The sequence below is a fragment of the Musca domestica genome, unplaced genomic scaffold (assembly GCF_030504385.1).
Source record: "Musca domestica strain aabys unplaced genomic scaffold, Musca_domestica.polishedcontigs.V.1.1 57, whole genome shotgun sequence".
NCBI lineage: Eukaryota > Metazoa > Arthropoda > Insecta > Diptera > Muscidae > Musca > Musca domestica.
Window position 1 is genome coordinate 2,653,709 of NW_026712358.1, and position 23,526 is coordinate 2,677,234.

Sequence of the window (23,526 nt, forward strand, 5' to 3'; positions counted from 1 at the left end):
AGACTAAAAAGAGCTAAAGAGTTACTTCGATTGGCCGATGGGAAAACATTCTATGTCCAGCAGCTTGTAAACAAACAAAATGATCGTGTTTACATGCACCTTTGATTGGCCACCAGAACTCAAACGCCGGCCATGGTGATGATGTAGGCCGCCATAACAGCCGATGGTCGCTATCCGCTCGTATTAATCGACCGTGGCATCAGAATAAATGCTATAAATAAGATCGACTCCAAATATCCTAAACCGAGTTTGGTCCAGAGAGACCTAAGGTCTAAAACCGCAATTTCGATGAGGCACGTTGTGGCCATATCAAATATATATCATCTATCCTCTATAGCCATATGGCTGAGGGTATAAAGTGAGTGGGCTGATATTTTCTTAGCACTGATGCAAATATTAGGAATTGCTATGTAGGAACAAAAATAGACGATCCTTTCTTTTTCTATGAAGTAAAAAATTTTCCCTGAATGCTCCAAATTTCCTGAAACGGATTTGGTCCAAAGAGCCGTAGGGTCTAAAACAGCTATTTCGATGAGGCCTATTTTGGACGTATCAAATTATATATACCCTTTGTAGTCAGTCATATGGCTGAGGGTATAAAAGTGTTGCCTTCATGAAAAATTAAAGTAACACAATAATTTTTTGCGTTACTTAAAAACTTTTTAATAAACATAGATTTTTTATAAAAAAAATTCTTATCCCTAAATCTCTTCTGTATCTAAAAATTAAAAATTCCCAATTCCATTGAGGAACATCGGAATTGCCGAAATAAAAGGAAATCTATTTTTGTATATAAATCCAGTTCGAATTGGTTAGATTCCATAGTTATTTCCTCTTTTATCTTTTGTTTTGCTCATCACCCTCTTAATTAGCCTGAAGCCTGGTGTTCAGAAATTAATATGCATATCTAATTTGTGGTTCTTAAGTTTAATAAAAAAAAAAACAATATCGGCCACAACTGGTTTATTTATACCAATGAAATAGAAGAGTAAATAAACAACAACAAACCAACCAAAAATGCGTCAACTTGTTTAAAATGGCTCGTACAACAATCCCTTTGAAGCGAACCAAACCCCAAAAGATATTTATTGTGGTTGCTTGAGGGCATTGTTTGATGCCTGCTGCTTTATCAATTTGCTGTGATAACATTTCTAATTAATGTCGATTTCGTTGGACGATTTCTTTGATATTTTTTCTAATTTTTTTTTTTGTTTTTGTTGTTATCGTTTTTCTTTTGAAACAGGAAATACTCAGCGAATCGGAAGAACTTAAATCATCACATAAAGATATTGAGGCGCTCTCAAAATCAATCGTCACATTCCTTGGGGAAGTACACAAACCCTCGGCGGAGGCCCTACAGGCCAAATTGGATAACTTAGTGAAGCAGCAACAAGAGTGAGTACAACAACATTACTTTGCTTTATTTGATCGATGTGATGGAAATGTCATTTGAATGGTTAACAACAACATCAGGTCTATGACAATGGTTTTACAAAATGCCCAGTTCTCTATGGCTGGTTGAACTTTTGGGCGTCTCTTTTTTTTTTTTTTTTTTTTTTTTAATATACATCTTTGTGAAATAACAAAACATTTAGTGGGCATGAAAATGCCATGCCCAGCAAATCAATTCTACATAGTTTTTTTACATGCCTTGGGTCTTTTTTTTCAATGATTATTTTCGTATGCCGGAAATTGATATTTGCCAATTGCGCCATAGAATGAAGTTCCGTTAGAGTTTAACAACAACAAATCCCATGTAAAGTACATTGTCCCATCGTGTAAATATGGTGGCCGGACAGTGCCATCAACAGGTTGAGTGAACAGCACTGGCCAGATGGCTTGGCTGGCTAGCTGATCACTAAATGCCACTACAACTGACCACCGCAATGGTCTAATTAAAAATATAAATTCAAATACTTGAATTACAATTAAAGTTACATGCATATGCTTTTAGTTTGGCTAGACGAAGTGCTCTATTGTTCTCAGCCATTGGGCCGAATGACTGACTACCTCAGACGACCACACATTTTCTGATATTTCCGGATAATTGTGTTTTTTTTTCTGTAATTATTTTTCCTGGACCAGATTTTGTAATTCGAGCCCATGTGGTTTTGTAGCCATTTACAAACGTTTTATTTTTCATATGTCGCATTTCTTGGTTTGTTTGTGTGCCTGTGCGCCCCTCCGTCCGCCTGACTTTTCGTCTTTAGGTTTTGTATTTTTGTTTTACGCTGAAAACTCAGCACTCATCGTCGTCACTGCCGTTAATTTTTCTTTGGGGTTTTTCGTTACATTTAATATTCTGTTTTTATTTTTAATTGCATTTTCCCACTCGAAATTGTTGTTGGAAACAAATGTGGCAAAGCAACAAGGCGCGTCGTATGCTTTTCAACGACAAGGTTGGCTTTTCAACACGAAATGTGTTTTACCGTTTCGTGGTAGTAGCAACAGCATTTGTACTACTAAGCGCGCCTAGGCATAATAAGGCCGTACAGATCAGATTTATTATAAAAGGGCCTTCTTAGAGAAGGTTGACAGTATTTGATGCTTTTAGGTCTAATTATTATTTGCGAACGTAAAACACCAATCCAAATGTGTTTTTAGCAAATTTTGTATTTCAATATAAAAAAACTTATTAGGAATGGTGTTTATCTTTCGTATTCACATTCGTATTGTCGTACAGAAACTGGTCGTAAAGCTTATTTTCTCCTACAATTTTAAAAATTTTAGAAAATGCCAATATTCCGATTTTTGGTCCTACTTATGTATCGGTATTACAATTTTTTTCGCCTTTTTTGTGGCATTTCGAACAATTCTGCCTTATTAATTACCGCAGTTTAATTCGATAACCACCAAGTTAAAAACCCTTTTCGGGTTAATTTTTTTCTTTCTTTTTCTCTCAAAGATATCATTCATTTTTATTCATACGAAACCACTTTTATTGTCGGTCGTTAAGATTATTACCGTTGTAATAATGTGTTTATCTTCTTTATACACCATTCTCTGTGCGCTCACAAAAAAAGGCAAAAGCATTTATTCTAGACCAAGAAAGCAACGGATCAGTGATCGTCGACTATTTCATGTGCTTAACTTTTAACATAATAAAATAATTACATTAATTGTAAAGATAGTGGAAACAGTTTTCTTAAACATACTTAAGCAGTCAAATGAAGAGAACAAGAACAAGTGAATGGCAGTCCCCCAACTGCGTTATAAACTATTCAAATGTAGAGACGAATTTGCAGAATTAGTTAATGGTTGAACCTCATTTTAGCCATGGCAAGTGGGCATGGTAACCAGTGCAATGTGATGACCACTCCCAAGTAAGAGTGCTTCCACTTCGATGCATCTTCATGGCCACAATTGTTCGTTTTGAGAGTAGAAATTGATTAGTGGAAACGATTAGTGATTAATACGCCTTTAACCATTTCAATGAAAGATTTCAATATTTCTCCAACTTCGATTTACATTTGTCGAAGTTGATTTTTTATACATAGAGTTGGGTTAATTTAGTTCATAGGTCAGTGACCAGTTCCCAAACGTATAAGTGATTTCATATATTTCATATCACTCATACGCAGAGTTTTTATACAAACGTCCCGATTCCACGGAACTTGATAAGGAACCAATTCTTTGTATCGAACTACGTAGACACAACTCTTCTTATAGAAGCGAAGAAGTCTATGCCTATAAACGAAGTTATTCTGAAATGGCTAAAAAATCACAATATTCATCCCCCAACTCCACTTTAAGACATAAACACCTAACATAACCCCGACTGCAATAGTTTAACTAAGTAGCTTTTGTTCGGACCAACTTGAAGACGTCTTTGTCTGATGGGAGATTCAGAGTTGTATGAAATGTTGACCCTTTGTGGCCGGCCACTACCAAAGGCAGGTGAATTTCGAGTCCTTTCGTTTCTTCATATGACAGGGTAAGATAAAAACACTGCAACAAAGTCAAACGCCATTATTTTTAAATTTTTTCTTAAAATTTATTGAATGAAAGCAAAAGATGTGGGAAATAGCATCAAATTTTGGAATATGTTGGAATTGCTCTCCTTTGGCACGAATTATGGCCTTCAAACGGCCAATGAAACCGTCATACGCTGCCCGAATGTTGCTCTAGGGTATTTTGGCCCATTCCCGGCGAAGCGCAATAGTCCAACGGATTGGTATCCATTGTGCGCTGGAAATGAATGTAAGCATTCTTGGGTGGGGCGTGCTGAGTGCGATGGTGTTGAGTCCTGTTGGAATGTCCAAAATCTGTAGCCAAAAGGTTTGCGTGCCCAAGGCGTTAATATTCGGCATTTATTTTAATGCCACGGTCGATTAATACGAGCGGAGAGCGACCATCGGCTGTTATGGCGACCCACACCATCTCCATGGCCGGCACTTGAGTTTTGGTGGCCAACCGAAGGTGCACATTTTCAGCTGACCTCTTTGGCAAGTAAACACGATCATTTTGTTTGTTTACAAACTGCTGGACAACGAATGTTTTCTCATCGGAGAAAACCAAATTCGGCAGTTCATCACTTTTGGAGAAGTGAAGCAACTCTTTTGAGTCTATTTTTCTTTCTGATGCGGTGTAACTTCTTGCATTTTTGGAATTTCAATGGCTTAACCCCGAGCTCGTTTTTCAATATTTGCCGAATGGAATATTTTCCGAATGTTCAGCTCATAAGCCATTATCGGCCATTGCAGCGTGGGTTTCGATCAAGTCGCTCTTTTAATTTTCGAACCATTTCTGCTGATGTTGCTGTTTTCTTCCGTCCACTTCCTTGACCTCGCGGTAACGAGCGATGGTACGAGACACAAAAAAATTTATTAACATTTAAATGCTGGAGTGCTCTAACGATAGCCACTTGTGGTTTTCCAGCCAAATATAAAAAAATCACACTATCACGCTTGAATTCCATCACGAATATTTTTTTTCGGGAAAATTCTCAGCAAAATGCTTTTGTATGCCGTCCAAATGTTCCTGTCCAATATTTTAATAACAAATAATTTGCTTACTTTATTATTATTATTATCTATTTTCTTTGATCTCAAAATGTTAATGATGTTTTATCAGATAATGCTCAGAATTTTACTTTTCAAAATTTCTTATAAAAAATTCCTTATTGTGTCAATCTTAAAAATGTGTTAATTTTGAATTTACATTCCATTTCAATACCTTGTAACCTTGTGTAATTATTCAGAATTACAAACTGTGGCTGATAGTCATTCGAAAACTTGTTCATTGATGATGAGTGAATCACGCTTGAATTATTTAAGAAAAAAAAAGCATTGCATCATTTGTAGATTAGTTCTACGATCGCTTCCAGCATTTTCCCTCTCCTCCTTCCACAACCCATTTCAAATTCAGTCACGCGTGTCTACATTCATACATATGTTTGCTGCACAAAATCAGTTCCATTTCAATGGGATTGTGTTGAAATCACAAAAGATGGGGAAAACATATGAAGACCATTTCCTTTGTTGCAAAAGAAAAAATTATGGGGGAATACCCTAGAAAAAGTGTTGCATTTCAAATTAAAAATATATATTATATCTTTTGTATGCCAAAAACAGCTGTTTTTCCTTTCAATACTCTCCTAATGGAAAGTAAATATTATCATTGTGTTTGTCAGAACTGTCATCATAAATGGAAATTCAAGTTGTTTTAAGTGATTTGGAGGAAAGTACTTCACAGGGGCCACAACGTTTCCAAATGCTACAAAACGAGAAAATCTGGGTCAAACAGCATATTTGGGCTGCTGGATTTTCCTTATGTAAAACTTGACATCCTCCAAAAAAAGTTCAATTTTCATGAGCTGATCGTTTTTGTAAGTTTTTTTTTTCTCTGGGCAATCTTGCCTTTATGGCTTCTTTTTTTTTTTTTTTGGCAAACGTGTCTCCGACTCATTTTATTTGTCCATTATTTGTTTGATTTTTATTTTAGTTTTGTGTATTTTCCATTTGCGTTTTGTATGCACAGCAGAGCCATGCCAGATATATAAATAAACAGATTCCGTTGATGGATATGATGTCATTGCAGCCTAGCCGGTCAGCCTCTGGCTGGCTATTTGGCGTGTTAAAATACTATTTTTATATGAATTACTACATTTGAAATACTTGTTGAGAATATTGCGTTGTTCGAAGTCTGAGATAATAATAATTGTTTTTAATAATTGGCAAACAATCCTAGTAATCCTCGATCGATTGTTTATTTAATGTGTGTGTGCTTTTTAATAATTCTATCCACTTCACCACAACTCTATTCTCTCCATTCTCGAGTCAATTGACAATGACGCTGCTGAAAGTCAAATTCAATTTAGAAGTCTGTTCAACGCCAAACTTGCTAAAGTTTACTCTTGACATTGAAATGATTGAATATTAGCTTCGCTGCAAGCTACTAACCAGTTTTTGTTGTTGTTGTTGCACTGCATTCGATCGCACATCTTTTCCGCATAGATGGCTGGTGCCTCAAGTTTGCATATTTAAATTTGATTTATTTATTTTGTTTTTGCAAATTTTGTATGAATTGAGTTGCTATTAATTAACGTCAACTATTTGTTTAAGTTGAGATCACGACTTTTGCTGAACAATGGGGGGTTAACAAGGCCAATAAAAAGTCTATTATTTTGTATATGTCTCTATATTAACGAAGGGAATGTGGCGGGTGAGGAGAAATCGAAAAAATAGGTTTTAATATCGTGTCGAAGAACTTAAAGAAAATTTTGGAAATTTTCAGACTACATTTTTTCTAATGCATCTCAGTAATGGATAATAGATTTGACGATTTTGTTTGAAAATGTGGTTAGGACCGTAGCGTTAAACTTTAATCAGTTACAATTTATGGCTGAAAACTTCAAAATTGCGGAGGGTGCACTGAATATGGATTTTACAGAGCTGTAGACCAGTATCGGAAATTGTAACAAAGGGTGTGTATTTTCTCAAATAATTTAAATCACTTAAAGCTTATCTGGATCGACAAGCATACAAAATATACTTAATAGAGGTCATACAGACTAATGGATCCATATATAAATCACTGAGAACCCGTAATATAAAATTACAGCCGATTCGGTTGGTACTGAACTTCCAAGAGTACCCTTTTCCTTAACTTGGAGTCTTAAAGTCGATGTCGACTTTGACCTGTGGTACAAATTGCAAAATGAATGTAAGCCAAAGCATATGCAGAGGTTTAATATGTTTTGAGTTTTTATATTCTACTTTTTTTAAAACAGAACCTTCAATGGAGGCTATTTTGCAACATAGACCGAAATGTCAGGTTTTTCAACAATAAACCACATGAAAAGCAGATAAATTCGGGCGAGCCGGACTGTTCAAACTCTCCAACATTTGGAAGGCACCCGAATATCGGGTGGTACAGTTATATGGTGGGCTATGCAAAACGTGTGCCAATTATCTTCCAGATAAGCGGTGCCAATTGGGAACACCTAATAAAATCTTTGAGAAATTTTTCGTGAAAAATGTGGCAAAATACTGAATATCGGAAGAAGATGTGGACCTGTAAGGTACAACTCTAAATACAAAAGTTGGCTATCCCAAAATTAAAGCTATTTGGAAAGTTCTCTGCAAGGATGTTCCCTAACTACTGGTGGGAGCGTAAACTGCCTACTTATGACAAATTTGGTTGGAAATTGCAACTAGAACTCAAAAAACCTTAAATCCGTCGGTACAGTTATATGGGACCAGGTCAAAATTGGACCTGAAAAATTATATGGAACCTAAATGCATCTGAGTGATATACACAGACGGGTGGACACGGCTAAATCTACTTAGAATAGAGTCTTGTGCTGATCACGAATATTTATACTTCGTGAGGTCTAAAATACTAGTTTTTCGAGGAGTTACAATCGAAATGGCAAAGTTATAGTGGAGGGTATAAAAATAAAAATCCAATCGCGATATTTTCTCACGTTCTTAAATAACACATAAAACAGGGTATCCCTCATAATTTCACAATTGCCCTTGCCCATCGAACAACAAAACATTTGAAGCGGCACATTTAGATTTTCGCCTTGCACAATAACGAATTACACGAAATGGGGGCAAACGCAATGAGCTAGTTCTTCTTCGATTAGTAACGCAGTGCAGCTTCCCTCTCTCCCTCTATTTCTCTCCCACTCTCCCTTTCTCTCTGTTTAGTGAACACTATCATGATTAACAGAATAACGACAGCGGCGCCATAATCACCATCGCGTTAATAACAGCAGCCGAAACGTAGAAAGTGTGAAATCATTTTCGAAGAAATTCATTCACATTTACCGGCAAAATGCAAATATCGCTGATATAAGTATCCGTATACATAGTATATGCAACAGTGTGTGTGTTGTGGTTGGGTGTGTGTGAGTGTGTTTGTATCTAATGGTTTCTACGATGTGCATAGTGTAAACAACAACAATAACAAATATTGTATCGAGTATATACAATTCATCATTTCAAATATTTTATCTGCAGCGAACAGTGAGGCAAAGCTCATACACATACATATGTATGTGTGTGCCAAAGTTCTTAGACGACTAATAGACATGCATGTATGTGTGTGTGCATGTATTTGTTTACGACTAGCATTGAACAGTTGTACGGTACTACGTTTTTGTGGTCGAATTGGAGCCTATTGTTTGTCTTCTCTCTCTCCTCCTTCTTCCCCCAACTCACCCCCTCGCCCCTCTTTTAGTTTGCCGACATTCCCCCAGCTAACAAATCAAACACATGTTTGGTTTGCATTCGATTCGTTGCTATGTTTTTTTTTTTGTTCTTGGCATTGTTGTTGTCTATGAGGTATTCTCACGTTATTTGTATTTGAATGACGAAAAAAAACGAAAAAAAAAAAAATAAAAACGCAAACTAAACTTTTTCAATGTTTTTGGTTTTATTTTTTTTTGTGTTTAGCTTTTTTGCTATTAAAGGCAATGAGGTAATCACATAATTATAAATTATTTTTAAACAAATTTTTCTCGCAGAAAAGAGTTGTTTTATTATTTGTTATTGTTTTTATTTATTACTTCTGGTTTCACTTGTTTTTACTCCAAGAGAGCGAGAGAGAGGGGGGGGGGGGGCTAGAGAGAGACTTAATGCCTCATACATGCTGTTTACTGTTCATGCCAGTATGTCAACTTTGGCGATTTTGGAGGGATTTTGGCGGCTTGTTTTCCTTGGCATTTCTAGAACCCAAAAAGTAGACTGCAAAAAATCAATTTCACTTTTATCTGTGAGATTTTATGCACTTTTCTGCAAATATTTGTCAACAAAAGATTAAGGCTGGAATTTGTGTGTTAATGCATTGGCTCAAGGGGAGCGTATGATTTATGACCCAACAGGTCGTTACTCATACGCCAAGTGCATACGCATTACATCATGAATTTAAAAATGAATGGTAGAGTACAGGGTGAGATAAAAAAAACTGCTACAAAGTCAAACGTCATAATTTTTAAATTTTTTATTTGTTGTTGCAAAATGGTCAGGCTTAATCCTTCTATGGTTGTTTTTATAAAAACAACGTTTGTTTATTAGTGGAGAACGATGTTAATATTTACCAGGTTTTGGAAAGAGCCACCAATCCTCATCATCCATCCCATCCCGGCGAAGCGCTTGCTTGAGGTGATCGACACTTTCGTATTTTTTAGTGCCAACCTTGCTTTCCAAAATTCTCCTGACACAATAGTCCAACGGATTGGTATCCGGAGATTTTGGTGGCCATTGTGCGCTGGGAATGAAGCGAGGAACATCATTTTGTAACCATTCGTGGTGGCGCGTGTTGAATGCGATGGTGCTCTGTTGGAATGATCAAGGTCTGTGGCCAAAATGTTTGAGTGCCCATGGCTTTAATACACCCTCCTGAATATTTGGCGATAATATTCGGCATTTATTCCGAAATATACGAGCGGAGAGCGACCATCGGCTGTTATAGCGGCCATAGCGGCCACACCATCACCATGACCGCCGCTTGAGTTCTGGTGGCCAACCGAAGGTACATATTTTCAGCTGACCTTTTTGGAAAGTAAACACGATAATTTTGTTTGTTTACAAACTTCTGGATATCGAATGTTTTCTCATCGGAGAAACTTGCAAATTAACCATTTCGGCCGAGCGAAGAAACTCTTAAGCTCTTTTGATCTGTTTAGAATTTCAATGGCTTTACCCCGAGCTCATTTTTCAATATTTGCCGAATGGAATATTGCGATATGTTCAACTCACGACCCATTTTTCGGCCACGCTAGAATTCCATCACGAATAACTTTTTTCCGGAAAATTCTCACCAAAATGCTTTTGTACGCTTGTAAACAATATAATCAGCTGTCACGGGAATAATTTTAACAGCTGTCGGACGAGTGGCTTAGAAATGACAGCAGTCTAAAGTTGGTTGCAGTTTTTTCATCTCACCCTGTATATACTTTATGGGTTCTAAAACGCTTATTTCCATGATTTTTTTTTTTTTTTTTGTTGATTTGACAGCATTTTCATAAAATCCTATTTAATCTGTTTATGTGTGAAACAAAATATTGAACACATATTTGGAACCCTTCGTCCTATGCATATAAGCGGTCATTGGAAACAAAAAAACCCTTTGAAACCTAATACCAGACCTGGTATTTCCACCCGAGAACCAATGAATATAAACTTTTCAGTGAAATCATAATTAAAGAATATCTTCGAATTGGAAAACAGTTTGTTTTTATAATTTACAATAATTATTTTGCCCAAAAGTGTTAACAAAAAATATAATAATTTGCTCATTCCTATTTATGTTCCCATATATGGTGTGCATACACCAAAACTTTATAATTGCGAAAACAACAAAACAATTTTTTGATTGCAGATTAATTAGAGGGATTACCATTTTTGAATTCCCCCACTCCTATTCCTATTCCCATTCCATTGTACGTGCAATGCATATTGAGGATCGCTTGTTTGTTTCAGTTTAATTAAAGTAGTTTCACTTTTTTAGCAATGAATCATAACATTGACATCACTGATGATGATGATGTAGCAGTTCAACTATTGAGAGAGCAGAGACCGGCTACGAAATTCACCACGGAGCTTTTGGACAAATTCAAATTCTCCGTCTTCTCCCTCTCATCGCCGTTTTGAGAATTACCGGCATTTTTTTCTTATCGTTAATATTATTTTTTTTTGTGGTAAATTGCATTCTTATCTAAAGAACTGATAAATGTTGGTGGACTTCCTGGGCGACAACACGTTTTCCATTACTCAATAGAAACTTGAAGATCTTTTCGAAAAAAGTGTTGTTTGCCGGTGTCTATATAATAATGCATATATACAGAGATTTGTAGACATGTATATATTATTGATAAATAAACTTAATGCAGCAATTGCAATGAGAGGCAACACCTCGGAAGCTTGTCGTCAATGTGGCTATTGCTTCTACTTTGAAAAAATCACCAAAATATTAATTTATTAATTCATTCTGGCCTTAAATGTTACAAATATTGGTGTTTTCTTTGCCTGAAACATCTGCAAAGAAAATATTCTGGTTAAGTGATGTTTTATATGACTTATTGCACCTAAGTCCCAATCTAATTTCATGAAAACAAAATTATTGTTCTTAATTTCAAGAAATTACTCGTCTTTTGTCCGAAAACAACAACAAAAATGATTTCATTTCATCTCAAACCGAAAATATTCTACTGCCGATAAATCTCGTTAATTCCATGACTAGCGTTAAACCTGTCATTTGCATGATTCCGTTTTTTTAATTCTATAAAAAATAAATAAACAAATAAACCACCAAAAAAATAATAACAAAAAAAAGAAAAAAAAACGTCAACACTGCTCGCTAATGGAGGCAACACATCACATTTATAACCCATTCGAGAGCGAATGAGAGCAAAGTTTATAAGTCTCTGTGTGTGTGTGCGTGTTTGGTATGTTGTTAGTTCTCTTTAAGATTTCCAACAAAAGCTCTCTGCTGATTGTGGTGAATTTCTTGTTTCTTAGCGAGTGTATGGTTGGTTGTTGTTTGCTGTTGGTGTTAGCTTAACACATTTCAAGTTATTTTTTGCCAAAAAAAAATGTATGCGATCGTTATTTCCGTACTTTTTGCTGGCTGCCGCATTCAGTGTTAATATAGTCTTAGAGATAAGCAGACGTGTTTTTACTGGATGGCTGGAAATTGAAAGAAAGCAAGAAATAAAGAATTCATACAACACGCATAGCTGAGAAAAAAGAAGAATAAGAAGAAGCGATTGAATAATTTTTTTTTCCGTTTCGTTGAAAGAGGAACAATTTCTAAAGTATTTCTACAAATACAAAATTGTGTGAAAAAGAACAATAATAGAAAGATAAAAAAGTAGAGAGAGATTTTTTGTCGTTATCCAAAGTGCGTGATAAAAACGGCAGCAGCGCGGAAGGCAAGCAAGGACGAAACGCAGGCTTGCCAAAATTTTGGAAGCATTTCTGTTACGAAAACCACAAGTATAAAATCTTTGACCTTTTTGTCTGGCTAATCTTTTCACTTAACTTTCTTTTTGCCACCGGCTCTACTCACACAGACACAGAGAACAAAAGCAAGGAGAAAAGACAAACGCAAAAAAGGAGTAGCAGGAGGAGGAGCAAGGATTTTAATCCTTAACAACGGCTGTGATATCAATCATACTTGCCTGCTTTGTGGATTACCAAGGCGTATGATTGATTTTAGTTTTAACAAAACCAACAACAACTGTCTTACGTTAGAGGCAAACTTGTAGCTTTTCCATTGGCTATAAAACCCGGGCACACTCCAGCCTTTTATTTGTTTAAAAGAAGGTTGAGTAGTTGTGCTGAAACTGAAGCTGAGCTATTCCCAACAACTCAGGCGTCTCCATTTCAATCACACGCACACACACAACCTACGCTTTTGTTGTAAAATCCTTATCGTAAGGAATTTATCAAGCCAAAAGACGTCTACAGAAAAAGGTGGGTCTTCGCTAAGCGGCGTGTAAAAATGTCACAAAAAAACAAAAACAAGCCATGAACCTGGCTTTCTAGAAACTCATCACATTAAGTCATCTTCTATTCTGTTCTCTTGCTCGTTTCGTGAATATCGAGTCTGACTTCATTTAATATTTAAAATTCGTTCACCAGAAACACTAACGGCAGCAGTCGGCAGCAGGCAGTCAGTCAGGCACCGAAAACCACACACAAACCAACGGCAGCTATGTTAACAGCAGCAAGCGATTAGCAAAACGAGTTGAAAACTAAATGCAAAAGCCAAACTCTACATGGCCATTTATTTGAGAGGTCGGTCATTTACTTTCGGGCAATGCCAGAGAAAATATGTTTAGCATTAATGCTAAATGAAACGAAAGCAATTCGCTTTTGTTGTTTGCCCTTTTTTCTTTGCATTTTTCTGAAAGAAAATTTTTAAATCCATAGCCCCCCCTCTCTCTTTATCGTATGGTTGCTCAAAAGAGTTTTGTGAATTTTGGTTTCTTTCGAAGCTGCTCGACTGTCGCCTGCCTAGTCGTAAGTCAAATAACACCACAATTGACCTAAATTTCGTGCCGCAGATATATTTTTTTCGGCATTTCTTTTTGCCGTTTAGGTGCCATTCACTTACAAAATAACAACGGCCCGAGATTTGGTTGCCTGGCAGTGCTTTTAGCTGTGTAGCTGTCGGTCGCCGTGGATGTCTGTCTGTCGGTCTGTCTGTCTGATTGGTTAGTTGGCTCTATGCAAATTGTGCTGCGCAAGAAGAAAAGTCATGAAATCAACCAAAAATGTTTATGGACAAATTAAACCACTTCACCACTATCGTGAATGGAGGAGTTGCATTAATCCCAAAAACTCTCCTTCAGAATTCCCAACCACTCCTAACAAACTTTCTTTGCCAATAATCTGTTTACAATGCAATGCAATTTATCAAACATTTTTAATGAACCTTTCCTTTCGTTTCGTATTTTGGATTCGACTAATGGTTAATAGTCGAACGGCTTGAGCGCCAGCTGTAGCTTAAACGTTAGCAAGAAACATGCTAATAAATCTTTTAGATTTTTTTTTAAATTTTTTAATAACATGAAAACTGCTGTTTATGGCCTCTTGTGAAAGTGAAATCTAATTTATTTTTCGATCATAAAAATGTCAAAAGTAAAAAATGAAAATACGCAAAAGACAATGAGAAACAAAAACTTTAAAAAATTATTGCATTTATGCATTTGTAAATATTTATTACTTTTTCCTCATAGACATTCGATATTTTAGCAAATTGTCATGCAAGGACATATTTTCATTTTTTTTTTTTTTTTGACAAATAATGACAGCAAAATGATCGCACTTCACTCACTTTGAACATGTTTATCCGTTTTCACTTTGAAGGTTTCGAATTTCAAACATTTATTTTGAATTTTAAAATTTTTCTAAATACTCAAAGAGGAAACATTAAACACCCATGCAAATAGTTTGTCTACATTTTTTTTTTTTTTTTTGGAAAACAAAAATTGTCATAAATCTTCACAAAGTATTAACATAAATATTCAATAATGTTAATCTTTTTTAATTTCAAACTTTTCTTTCCCGCATAGCGTACCCATGCATGCTTTCTTAGATAGATGGAAATGTGTGAAGAGATTTTACGTTGTTCTATTGTTATTATTTTGACTTGTGTATATGTGTGTGTGTGTTGTTTGTATTATTAGAATTTTAGAAAAAATACAAATAACAATGGACTTTTGGCCATATTCCAATTGGAATCATTTCTTCATAGCAAAATTTTGTTTCATATTTGGCTAATCGCATTGTGGTGGCCTCAAGACGAACACACGTCACAAGACATCATCGGCAACGTGACATTATTTTCTTTTTTCTAACATATATTGCTGCACGGGAATGCCATAAATTAATTTCACTTCTTCTGGATTTTTTTTTTATAAAAATTCATTTGTATTATTTACATTTCGAATGGCATCTCCAAACAAGGTGTGCCGGTCAGTCAGTTAGTCAGTCAATTAGTGATAAAGTAAACGCAGCAATAATGAAGGAGAATATAAGAGAATCAAATGATGTTCGATGATGACTCTTGCCTTTCAAAATTTTTAATATTTAAAACATTTAATTGTTCTGCCCAGTTGATTCATGGCGAACAGCAAAAACAACAACAAATACCATGGAAGAATTTGCATTTGTTTTTTTTGTTTTGTTTATTTCAATTGATGAATTCTATTGAAGCGTAACGTCGTTTTTGTCTAGTAACGCCTTTCGGATATATTTGTAGAAATGACGTCACTTCTAAAATAAGAAAAAACATTTGTTTTTGTACCGAAAACTGTACGCTGCTGTTGTGTGCTTTATTATATTTTCTAATTTAACAATTCTTATGCGACGCATATCAAAATAAAAACACAACAGAGAAGAAAAATTAAAATAAAAACCGAAAATGATCTAAAAATAATCAGAAAAGCAGATCGCACACACTCCAACACACACTCGCACAAAATTAGTGTCAGTTAATGTCGAGACATGGCGTTTTGAAAATGAGGCCGGCAATAGTGTTTTTTTTTTGTATGTGATATTTTCCCAAAGAAATTCGGAGATTCTAAAACAATTTTCAATGAAATCGAGAGAAAGAGAAAATAATAGAATTTGATTTTTTTTTTCAAAATTGATTGAAAAATTGTTTCAATATTTTAATCAAATGTTTATATGCAAATATTGAAATAATGAATGAAGTATGATTATTTCTTTTCGGACAACATTTAAAGAAAACAATTTTTTTTTATTTTTATTTGTATTTTGTAGCTTTTATAGTGGCCTTTGTTTATGAAATTCGAAACAAACGAATTCGAGCGATTTACATCCTTTCCGTTGTTTACATAAAAATAATTGAAAACATCAAAAAAATTCGAATTAGCTTGTTTCGAATTTCACAAACAAAGGCTGACCAAGGCCGCTAAAAAAGCTAGAAAATGCAAATGAATATAAAAATCATTTTCTTTAACTTAGTATAAGGAGAAATAATCATACTTTAATTTATTATTTCAATATCTTCAAATGAAAATTATATTTAAATATTGAAAGAGATTTAAAAACATGGAATATTTAAATTCTATTATTTCCTTTTTCTCTTAATTTTAAAAAAGTGTTAGAATAAGATTGCAAGCCGAAAGAAAATTGTCGAATATATAAAGCAAGTTATCCACCTCCATTCATTTCTTTTAATGTCTATCGCGTACGATGCTGCGTATATGCAACATGAATAAAAACAAACTTATTTGGAATATTGGCGGATGTCGTAAGATCAAACTTACACTTCTTGCATTGCTCGATAATACTAGCTGCAAATTACCGGCCTAGACAATTTTCCAGTTCGGCTTTTCCCTTCCCCTTTGACTTAGAAAGGAGCTGTTTTTAATTGAGAAGTTATGATTCTCTCTATGTTAATCAAAAAATCCGAGAGAAACATATTTCTCTCAAAGTAATTTTCACTTTTCTTTTGAATTGCTAGACAATAAAAATATTTATAAACATTAAGAAAAGAGTGGACATGCTGACAGCTCTCTTCTTCTCCTCAATAGCTGAGTAAATCATTTTCATAGATTATTTTTGAGTTATTGTTTTTATAATAAAAAATCTACTCTCTTTCTCTCTTAGAGAATTAATTTAGCACCCCAAGGAGACAGAGTCTCTTTGCCCGATCTTTAAGGGTTGATAACTTTAAAAGTTTGAGTGTAAAGAGGGAGAAAACTATTTTCTCTTTATGCTAGGGGATCTTCTCTATTGGAAAAAGAGGCCGCAAAGGCACGCGTCTTCAAACATTTCTCAAGTTGAGAACATTATGAGAGTACACAAATTATGCCGCCATACACACATTTGCCGCTCCTTCCTACCATGGCCAACTAGTTTGGCCATTGGCCGCCTGTCTGAGTTCCATTCGCTCGCTCGCCTCTTTTGACCGTGATGAATGAGCGAATGTATGAATCAATTCAATGTTCGAATTTTCGATTTCGAATATTCTTTTGGTAGATGATGATCTGATGGTGGCTGGCTGGCTGGCCCTTGTGTGCGAAATATTGCGTTGTTCACTTTGAGTAGAAACTTGTAGCTAAACAGCCGCATTTACTTTTCCACGGCAATCTTCCCAGCCTTTTTGAGACTTTTTGTGTGGATACAACAACAATAAAACAGAAATTTTTTGAAAAATAAAAACAAACAGCAATTGTTTTACATATATGCAGTATACCCTCGAACATACATACTTACATACGTATATATGACAAAGAATACTTATAATACAAAGCAACGAAGAAACACGGCAGAATTTCAACAATCCAAGAATAAACCGAATAATAGGATAATAAAGAAACAGCACATTGCTTGGGCCTATAGTGCGCTGCGGCTAAAATATTATAACCGCTTGCTAGAGCACCATCACCACACACCCCTCTTCGACGTCTTTCAAGTTGAAAGAAACAACAAAAAAAAAAAGACACCGCCGCACAGCAGACCACGGCATGACTACGTCATTGACCACAAAGAGCATATAGTTTTGGAAAACCATTGGGAAATACAATTTTGGTGTTTGACAGAACCGCGTGCTGGAACAGCAACCAAGCAACAAAATAGCCATTCAAATAATTCGGAAATTGTTCTCAATAATTTTGCATTCTTTTCATATTTTTCTTGTAATTTCAGATTGAACGACTCTTTGCACGATAAGGATCGTCAGGTTGGTCGTGATTCTAGAAGAAATCGAGACCAGCTTCCGTAAGATCTCTACGCTACAAGACAAATTCAACGCCTTGTTGAGGAAATCCAGGGTGTTCATGCATTTGATGAGAATATTGCCAAAATCGAAAAACAACTGGAGAATCTGGATAGTGAAGTCAAGAAGACCGTCAAGGAAAGCCAAAGCCTAGTCAGTACAACCAAGGAGCTGTACTTGAAGAAGCAAAACCTCGTACCCAGTGATATTGATCAAGAGTTTACCGCACTCGAGTTGTTATCGGAACGTGTCCAGGGCAACATGGAGTCGAAACAGAAGGAATTCAAACGTGCCAAAACCGTACGCACAGACTATCTTGCCGGCGTCGATGAAATACAGAAGTGGCTGATGCAAGCCGAAGTAGAGGTGCAGGACCGCAGCCTGGCACCGGCACAGATGAAGGAACTGTTGCACCGCATCAATCAGGAAATCACCGGCATCTACGAACGTTCACAATGGTTAAGACCAACGGCCAGCTGATCATTGACAATTGCCGCAGCAGCGACGAAAAACTGCTGGTGCAGACCACAATCGACCAGCTGGCCCAACAGCTGGGACAAGTGCGTTCCTGGCTGGATGAGAAGAACAGCAAGTTGGTGATAGTTTAGATGCCTGGACCCGCTTTATGAACCTGTACCAGATAGTCATGGCCTGGGTGGCCGAGAAACGTGTATTCCTGGAACAAAGTATTGAACTGAAGACCCTGCCCGAGGCCCGCAGTAAACTCAATGATTACGTGACGGCTGTGAAGAGTATTAAACCCATTGTAAAACACTTGAGCGAAATGGACAAGGAATTGGAACACATAGGCCAGGTGACAACGGTTGGCGATCTCAAGGACAAACTGCAAGAAGCCGAGAGATGCGAAGGTTGCTGTGGAAGCTGTATTGCTAGAGAGGGTATGTCGTCGCCTCCCCTCCTCACTAGGAGGCATCAGTAATATAAAAAAAAACATTTTTCTTCCAGAACTCATTGCTACAAGAAGCCTGCGAAGAATGGGATCAATGTGAACGTAAATTAAGGATATACGCAGCTGGATAGAGAAAACCAAACAGTCTTTGGAATCGCCCCAACACAAAAAGAACCGCTGAGGGATCAGTTGGGCTATTGCGAGAAGACAATGGCCGATATAAATGTACAGAAGACCAAACTAAGACTGTCTATTGAAAAGTTGGAGGTATGGCCAGAGAAGATGTAGTTTTGATACTCTGCTTGGTTTTTTTCTACCATTCGAAAAGACACACCCGACTCACCAACAAATCTTCCCCTTTTTTCTCTTTCTTTGCTTTCTGGACATGTCTTTACTTACAGGTCCACTTTAAGAACGGCATGGGTGGAGATCCACGTCTGAGCGAAAATGTTGATGATTTGTTAAAGGTTCTGGATAGCTTGGCTGGTTTGGTGAAAACCACCAGTTCTGGCTTGGAAGAAACCCTGCAACAAATCGATGTATATCAACAGCAAATGCAAACGTTGAGGCAAAAGATAATCCAAGAGGAACAACAGTTGAGGCTGGTCATGGCACCCACATATCTGCCACATGATCGTGAGCGTGCACTGGCCGAGCAACAGGTACGTACCCCTTTTATTCCGAATCGAATTTCTTGTTTATTAGAAAGTTAGGCATTGTGCAGGCAATTATCCCAGGAGGGAAAAAAGGAACCATTTGAAATTAGAAAGAGTTATATTTTGCAAGGTGTTTAGGAGTTATCCTCATCCTCATTACTACTTTATCCACAAACATTGTATTACGTTTGCATCAATGTTTTAGTTTAGTTTTGAGCTCTCAATCCTAATGATGATGATGAGTTATGGCTCTTTGTACTAAACCAACATCCACTGATGATGATTGTAATGATGGAACGTCCAGAATAACCCAGCAAACATATTACAGCTACAATAACAAATTAATAACGAGAAAAAATATTTTCGTTGCACGGTGGCTGTTTCGAGAAGAAGCAGAAGCAAAAGCCAAATAAGAAAGTTGTTAGATTTTTTTATTTTCCTTATCTTAACTTATTTTTAGTTTTTTTTTTTTTTTTATTTCCTTTTGATTTTGCTGAATTTTTGTTTATTTTTTGAGTTGCGCCGTTCTTTTTTCCCTAACATCACTTCAGGCAGCCTTCATATTCAAATTTTGACTAATATCTTGTCACTTGAACGAACAAAAACATTTTGTGCGCCCGCCCTGATCATGGTCATGAACCCCAACATCACTTATACCATTCATATTGTGCCTTGAAGGAAAAAAGCAATGCTTTCCGACCAACATACACACATACCAACGTGATCGCTGTCATAATATGTATTTCGACATTTTTCATGTGAATATTTTAACAAATCATCCAGAATCATTTTCATTCGAAACGCACACCCAAAATAACATCATCCTTCAGACAGTAACAAATCTAAAACGAAAAAAATAGATTGTGACTGGAATTGAAATACCTCAAGAAATGTTTTGTCACGTGGCAAAGTTTTTTCTTAGGTCCAGAAACATCCCGTGACAAGTTTTTTTCATCATTTTTTTTTTTTTTTTTTTTTGTAAGGCCATGAAGTAATATTTAGGATTTCTCATTGATGAGTGTGCCTTTTTTGTTTAGTTTAAAAATACAATTTAACCTCCAAAAAAAAAAAAAAAAACACATACACACTTCTATACATATAGACGTTCAAAAAATATTTTTTATAGCCATAGTGTCAGAACTACAAATTGTGTGTATTTTTATACGAACACACTCAGGCAGAACTAATATGAATACACACACGTTTTACTTTATTTAGGTTGAGTTAGAAATTTGAAATGAGGAAAAGTGTTGAGATTTGCCACGAAAATCAATGAAATGACTCGAATTTTTATTAGATTAATTATAAAGTGTAATGTGGCTATAACGTTTACAAATTTGATTTAAAAATAAAATATTAACTTTTTTAATTACAATTCCATATCTGTTCAGACCAGTACCTTATAGCCATGTTCCCTTTTGAATTATTAGCTTAAGTTTTCTTTTTTCCTATATACATTATTTGTATTTAATTAAATATATTATTGCAAGAATTTTGCAATTGAAGGGTAAGTCATTTCCAGTTTTTCTTTGTCTTTGATTGATAACAACATCATTTATAGTTGTAAGTTAAACGAGAATCAGTTTTGTATTAGATCTGAAAGAAAGAAAAATAAGTTTGGAGAAAAATCCCTCATCACCAATCACCCACAAACATATCACCCACCCAAGTTACCCCCAATCTCACTCACCAACGAAACGTACACAAGAATCATCACTGCAAAAGAGCATCACAAACCACATTGCAAAATTGACATTGTTAACAGAAGCAGGGACTTGACATGGCCACAATGCATTGGCAATTGGCCCCTCCTTCTGTGTAATTACCTCACCTCATTTTGATTTGATATCATCATCACTCATGGCTTTTGGTTATAATTCAAAAACAATTTTTTGGTAGCTAGTTTAATCACCCACCAATAAGTGGTTCCATTACAAAACAAAAAAAGTATATATATCATTAGCATTATTTTCATTTATTTTTTTGGTAAAATGGTATTAGTTTATGTTTCATTCACTCTCTCGCTCTCTTTTTATCTCCCTGTATATTATTTAGTTTCTCATTTGTATGGGTTATGGTTTTATCTCTCTCTCTCTCTCTCTACCTTGTTTTATATGTCTTATATTATTTTTGTTTGGTATTTGGTTTTTATTTGACATAAAAAATTTTCTTTTTTCTTTTATCGACATTTCCATTAAACAAAACAAAAACTACATTCCAAATCAAATTCCATCCACATTTAAACAAAATCCGGTGTTGTTGCTCTACTCTGCTCTTAAACGGTATTGGTATAAAAAAAACAAAACAACAAAATCATAATTATTTGTTGCCTTTGTTCCCGCTCGCTCGCTCTCTCTCTCTCTTACATGATATTTTATCACACTTAAATGTGCTAATTAATCTGTTGATCTCTGATCTAACCTCTTTATATATCTCTCTCTCTCTCTCAACATAATTGTGCTTTATTTTAACAATCTAATGCTCTCCACTACCATTCAACTTTTGTATTCCAAATGACAATAACAATAATTATAAACAAATTAAATCGAAATGATTGCCTTCTTCTTTGTCGGGTTTACCTATTGAATATTTGCTTGTATTCTCTTATATAAATATCAACACACACACACGCATCCATCACAAACACACACACACAAATCCATACATATCCACACAAAACCCATTTTGGTCCCCCCAATCCACATGTCTCGATTCTTCGATGTTCCAAAACAATAGGCGTGTCGAGAACGTGTCAAAAATCTCCACTCGAAAATAACCTCCCGAAATGAGCGCATAAAACTTATGATACATCGTGGTACTCCAGATGAAACCCTTCTAGAATTATAAACTTTGTAACTGTCCACCATTGCCCACCACCCTTACCCGAACTATAGGTTTAAGTCATCCTTATATTTAAGCAGCCACCGCCACATTGGGGGGAATGGAGGGAATGGCAATGAGTGTTGAGTGTTTTTTTGTGTTTTCTCCCAAGCTAAAAACAAAGAGATTTTCCTTTCCAAAAATGTCTTTTAAATAAAAAAAAAACATTCCACCAATTGTCATTTCCCCCCTCCCCCATATATCTAACATAGTATCTGATATTATTTATAGTTTATATTTTATTATTGCAAGGAACATGACCCCTCAGATCTGAAAATCAAAAAAAAGAGAAGAGGAAAAAATAAATAATAAATGCCACAGAATTTTAATTTACATTTACTAGATTTTTTTTACTCCTTGATTCGCAAGGAATCGGAAAGGTGTCTTTGTAGGCTTTTGTTGTTGATTTTTAGGTTAGGTTTCTTTGTATACCCCCACAATTACTGTTTTCCACAAAACCTAACGTTTTTGGCAAATTTCTCCCACATTATTTTTTATTGCAACTGACCAGGCTCTACGTGCATCCATCGAAGATATGCAACAAAGATATGATGGGGTTGCCGCTTTTGTCATACAAACTGGACCCACATTCGGTGGTCGCAACATCATCGTCCGTTTCCATGATGTTGAAACCCTCTAAGATAGGTCTGACTTACGCCGAGGTACTTACAGGTCAATCCTCGCCCGAATCAGATAAAGCCATACTAGCCCCGTGACCTTGTCGTCTATGACGCCCGTACAAATCGCAAGAGAAACGCCCGAAACCAAGGTGAATACCACAACGGAAGAGTACGTCGACGAACAGGGCATAATGCACAAAGTAATCACCACCACGACAAAGACCACAAGAACGACCACCAGCTCTTCTCGTCGTCAAGACCAGACCGCAAAAAGGCTCGTGAACATAGAGGTAAACATACCGCTACCCCAACATCACCACCCCACCGATACAACCGACAATGTGCCACAACCTCAAAGTGTAACGATTATAGAACCTCATCCACAGCATTCGCCGATTGAGGAGATGATATTCGAAAATGTTCCTAGCACCACTCGCACCACCCCTAATGTCAAGTCTGAGGAATTTTTGCACCAGGAACGTAGTAGTGCTCAACCGCAGGCCGGTAAGCACCACTGCGTCGCCCAGAGAACAGAGAAGAGGACGTTCTCCCAGACGAAGACAACAGCAAACCTCAGCCACAAGTGTGCTGAACCTCAATCGCGACACCATTTAGCCCCCGAGGAACACCAAACTTCCACACGACTACCACCACGACCACAGCTCAATTGAACTTGCCCTCTGCCGAAGATCGAACCCGCTCGAAGAGTCCCATGTGGGCACCAGGGTCGACGTCATATGCTGAGTTCTGAGGG

At 36.3% G+C, this 23,526-nt stretch overlaps 1 protein-coding gene across 1 annotated transcript in view; it reads left to right on the forward strand.

Moving 5' to 3' along the window:
• The window catches only part of LOC101893796 (muscle-specific protein 300 kDa), a 118,859-nt gene extending 96,383 nt beyond the window's left edge, over positions 1-22,476 (forward strand). The window contains 12 exon segments of the mRNA XM_059128703.1: positions 1,244-1,395; positions 17,637-17,682; positions 17,684-17,744; positions 17,747-18,151; positions 18,154-18,288; positions 18,291-18,565; positions 18,567-18,605; positions 18,673-18,721; positions 18,724-18,777; positions 18,780-18,883; positions 19,018-19,278; positions 22,009-22,476. Of these exon segments, the coding sequence (XP_058984686.1) occupies positions 1,244-1,395; positions 17,637-17,682; positions 17,684-17,744; positions 17,747-18,151; positions 18,154-18,288; positions 18,291-18,565; positions 18,567-18,605; positions 18,673-18,721; positions 18,724-18,777; positions 18,780-18,883; positions 19,018-19,278; positions 22,009-22,119 (1,692 nt within the window). The 3' untranslated portion in view covers positions 22,120-22,476.
• The last annotated feature ends 1,050 nt before the right edge of the window (positions 22,477-23,526 follow it).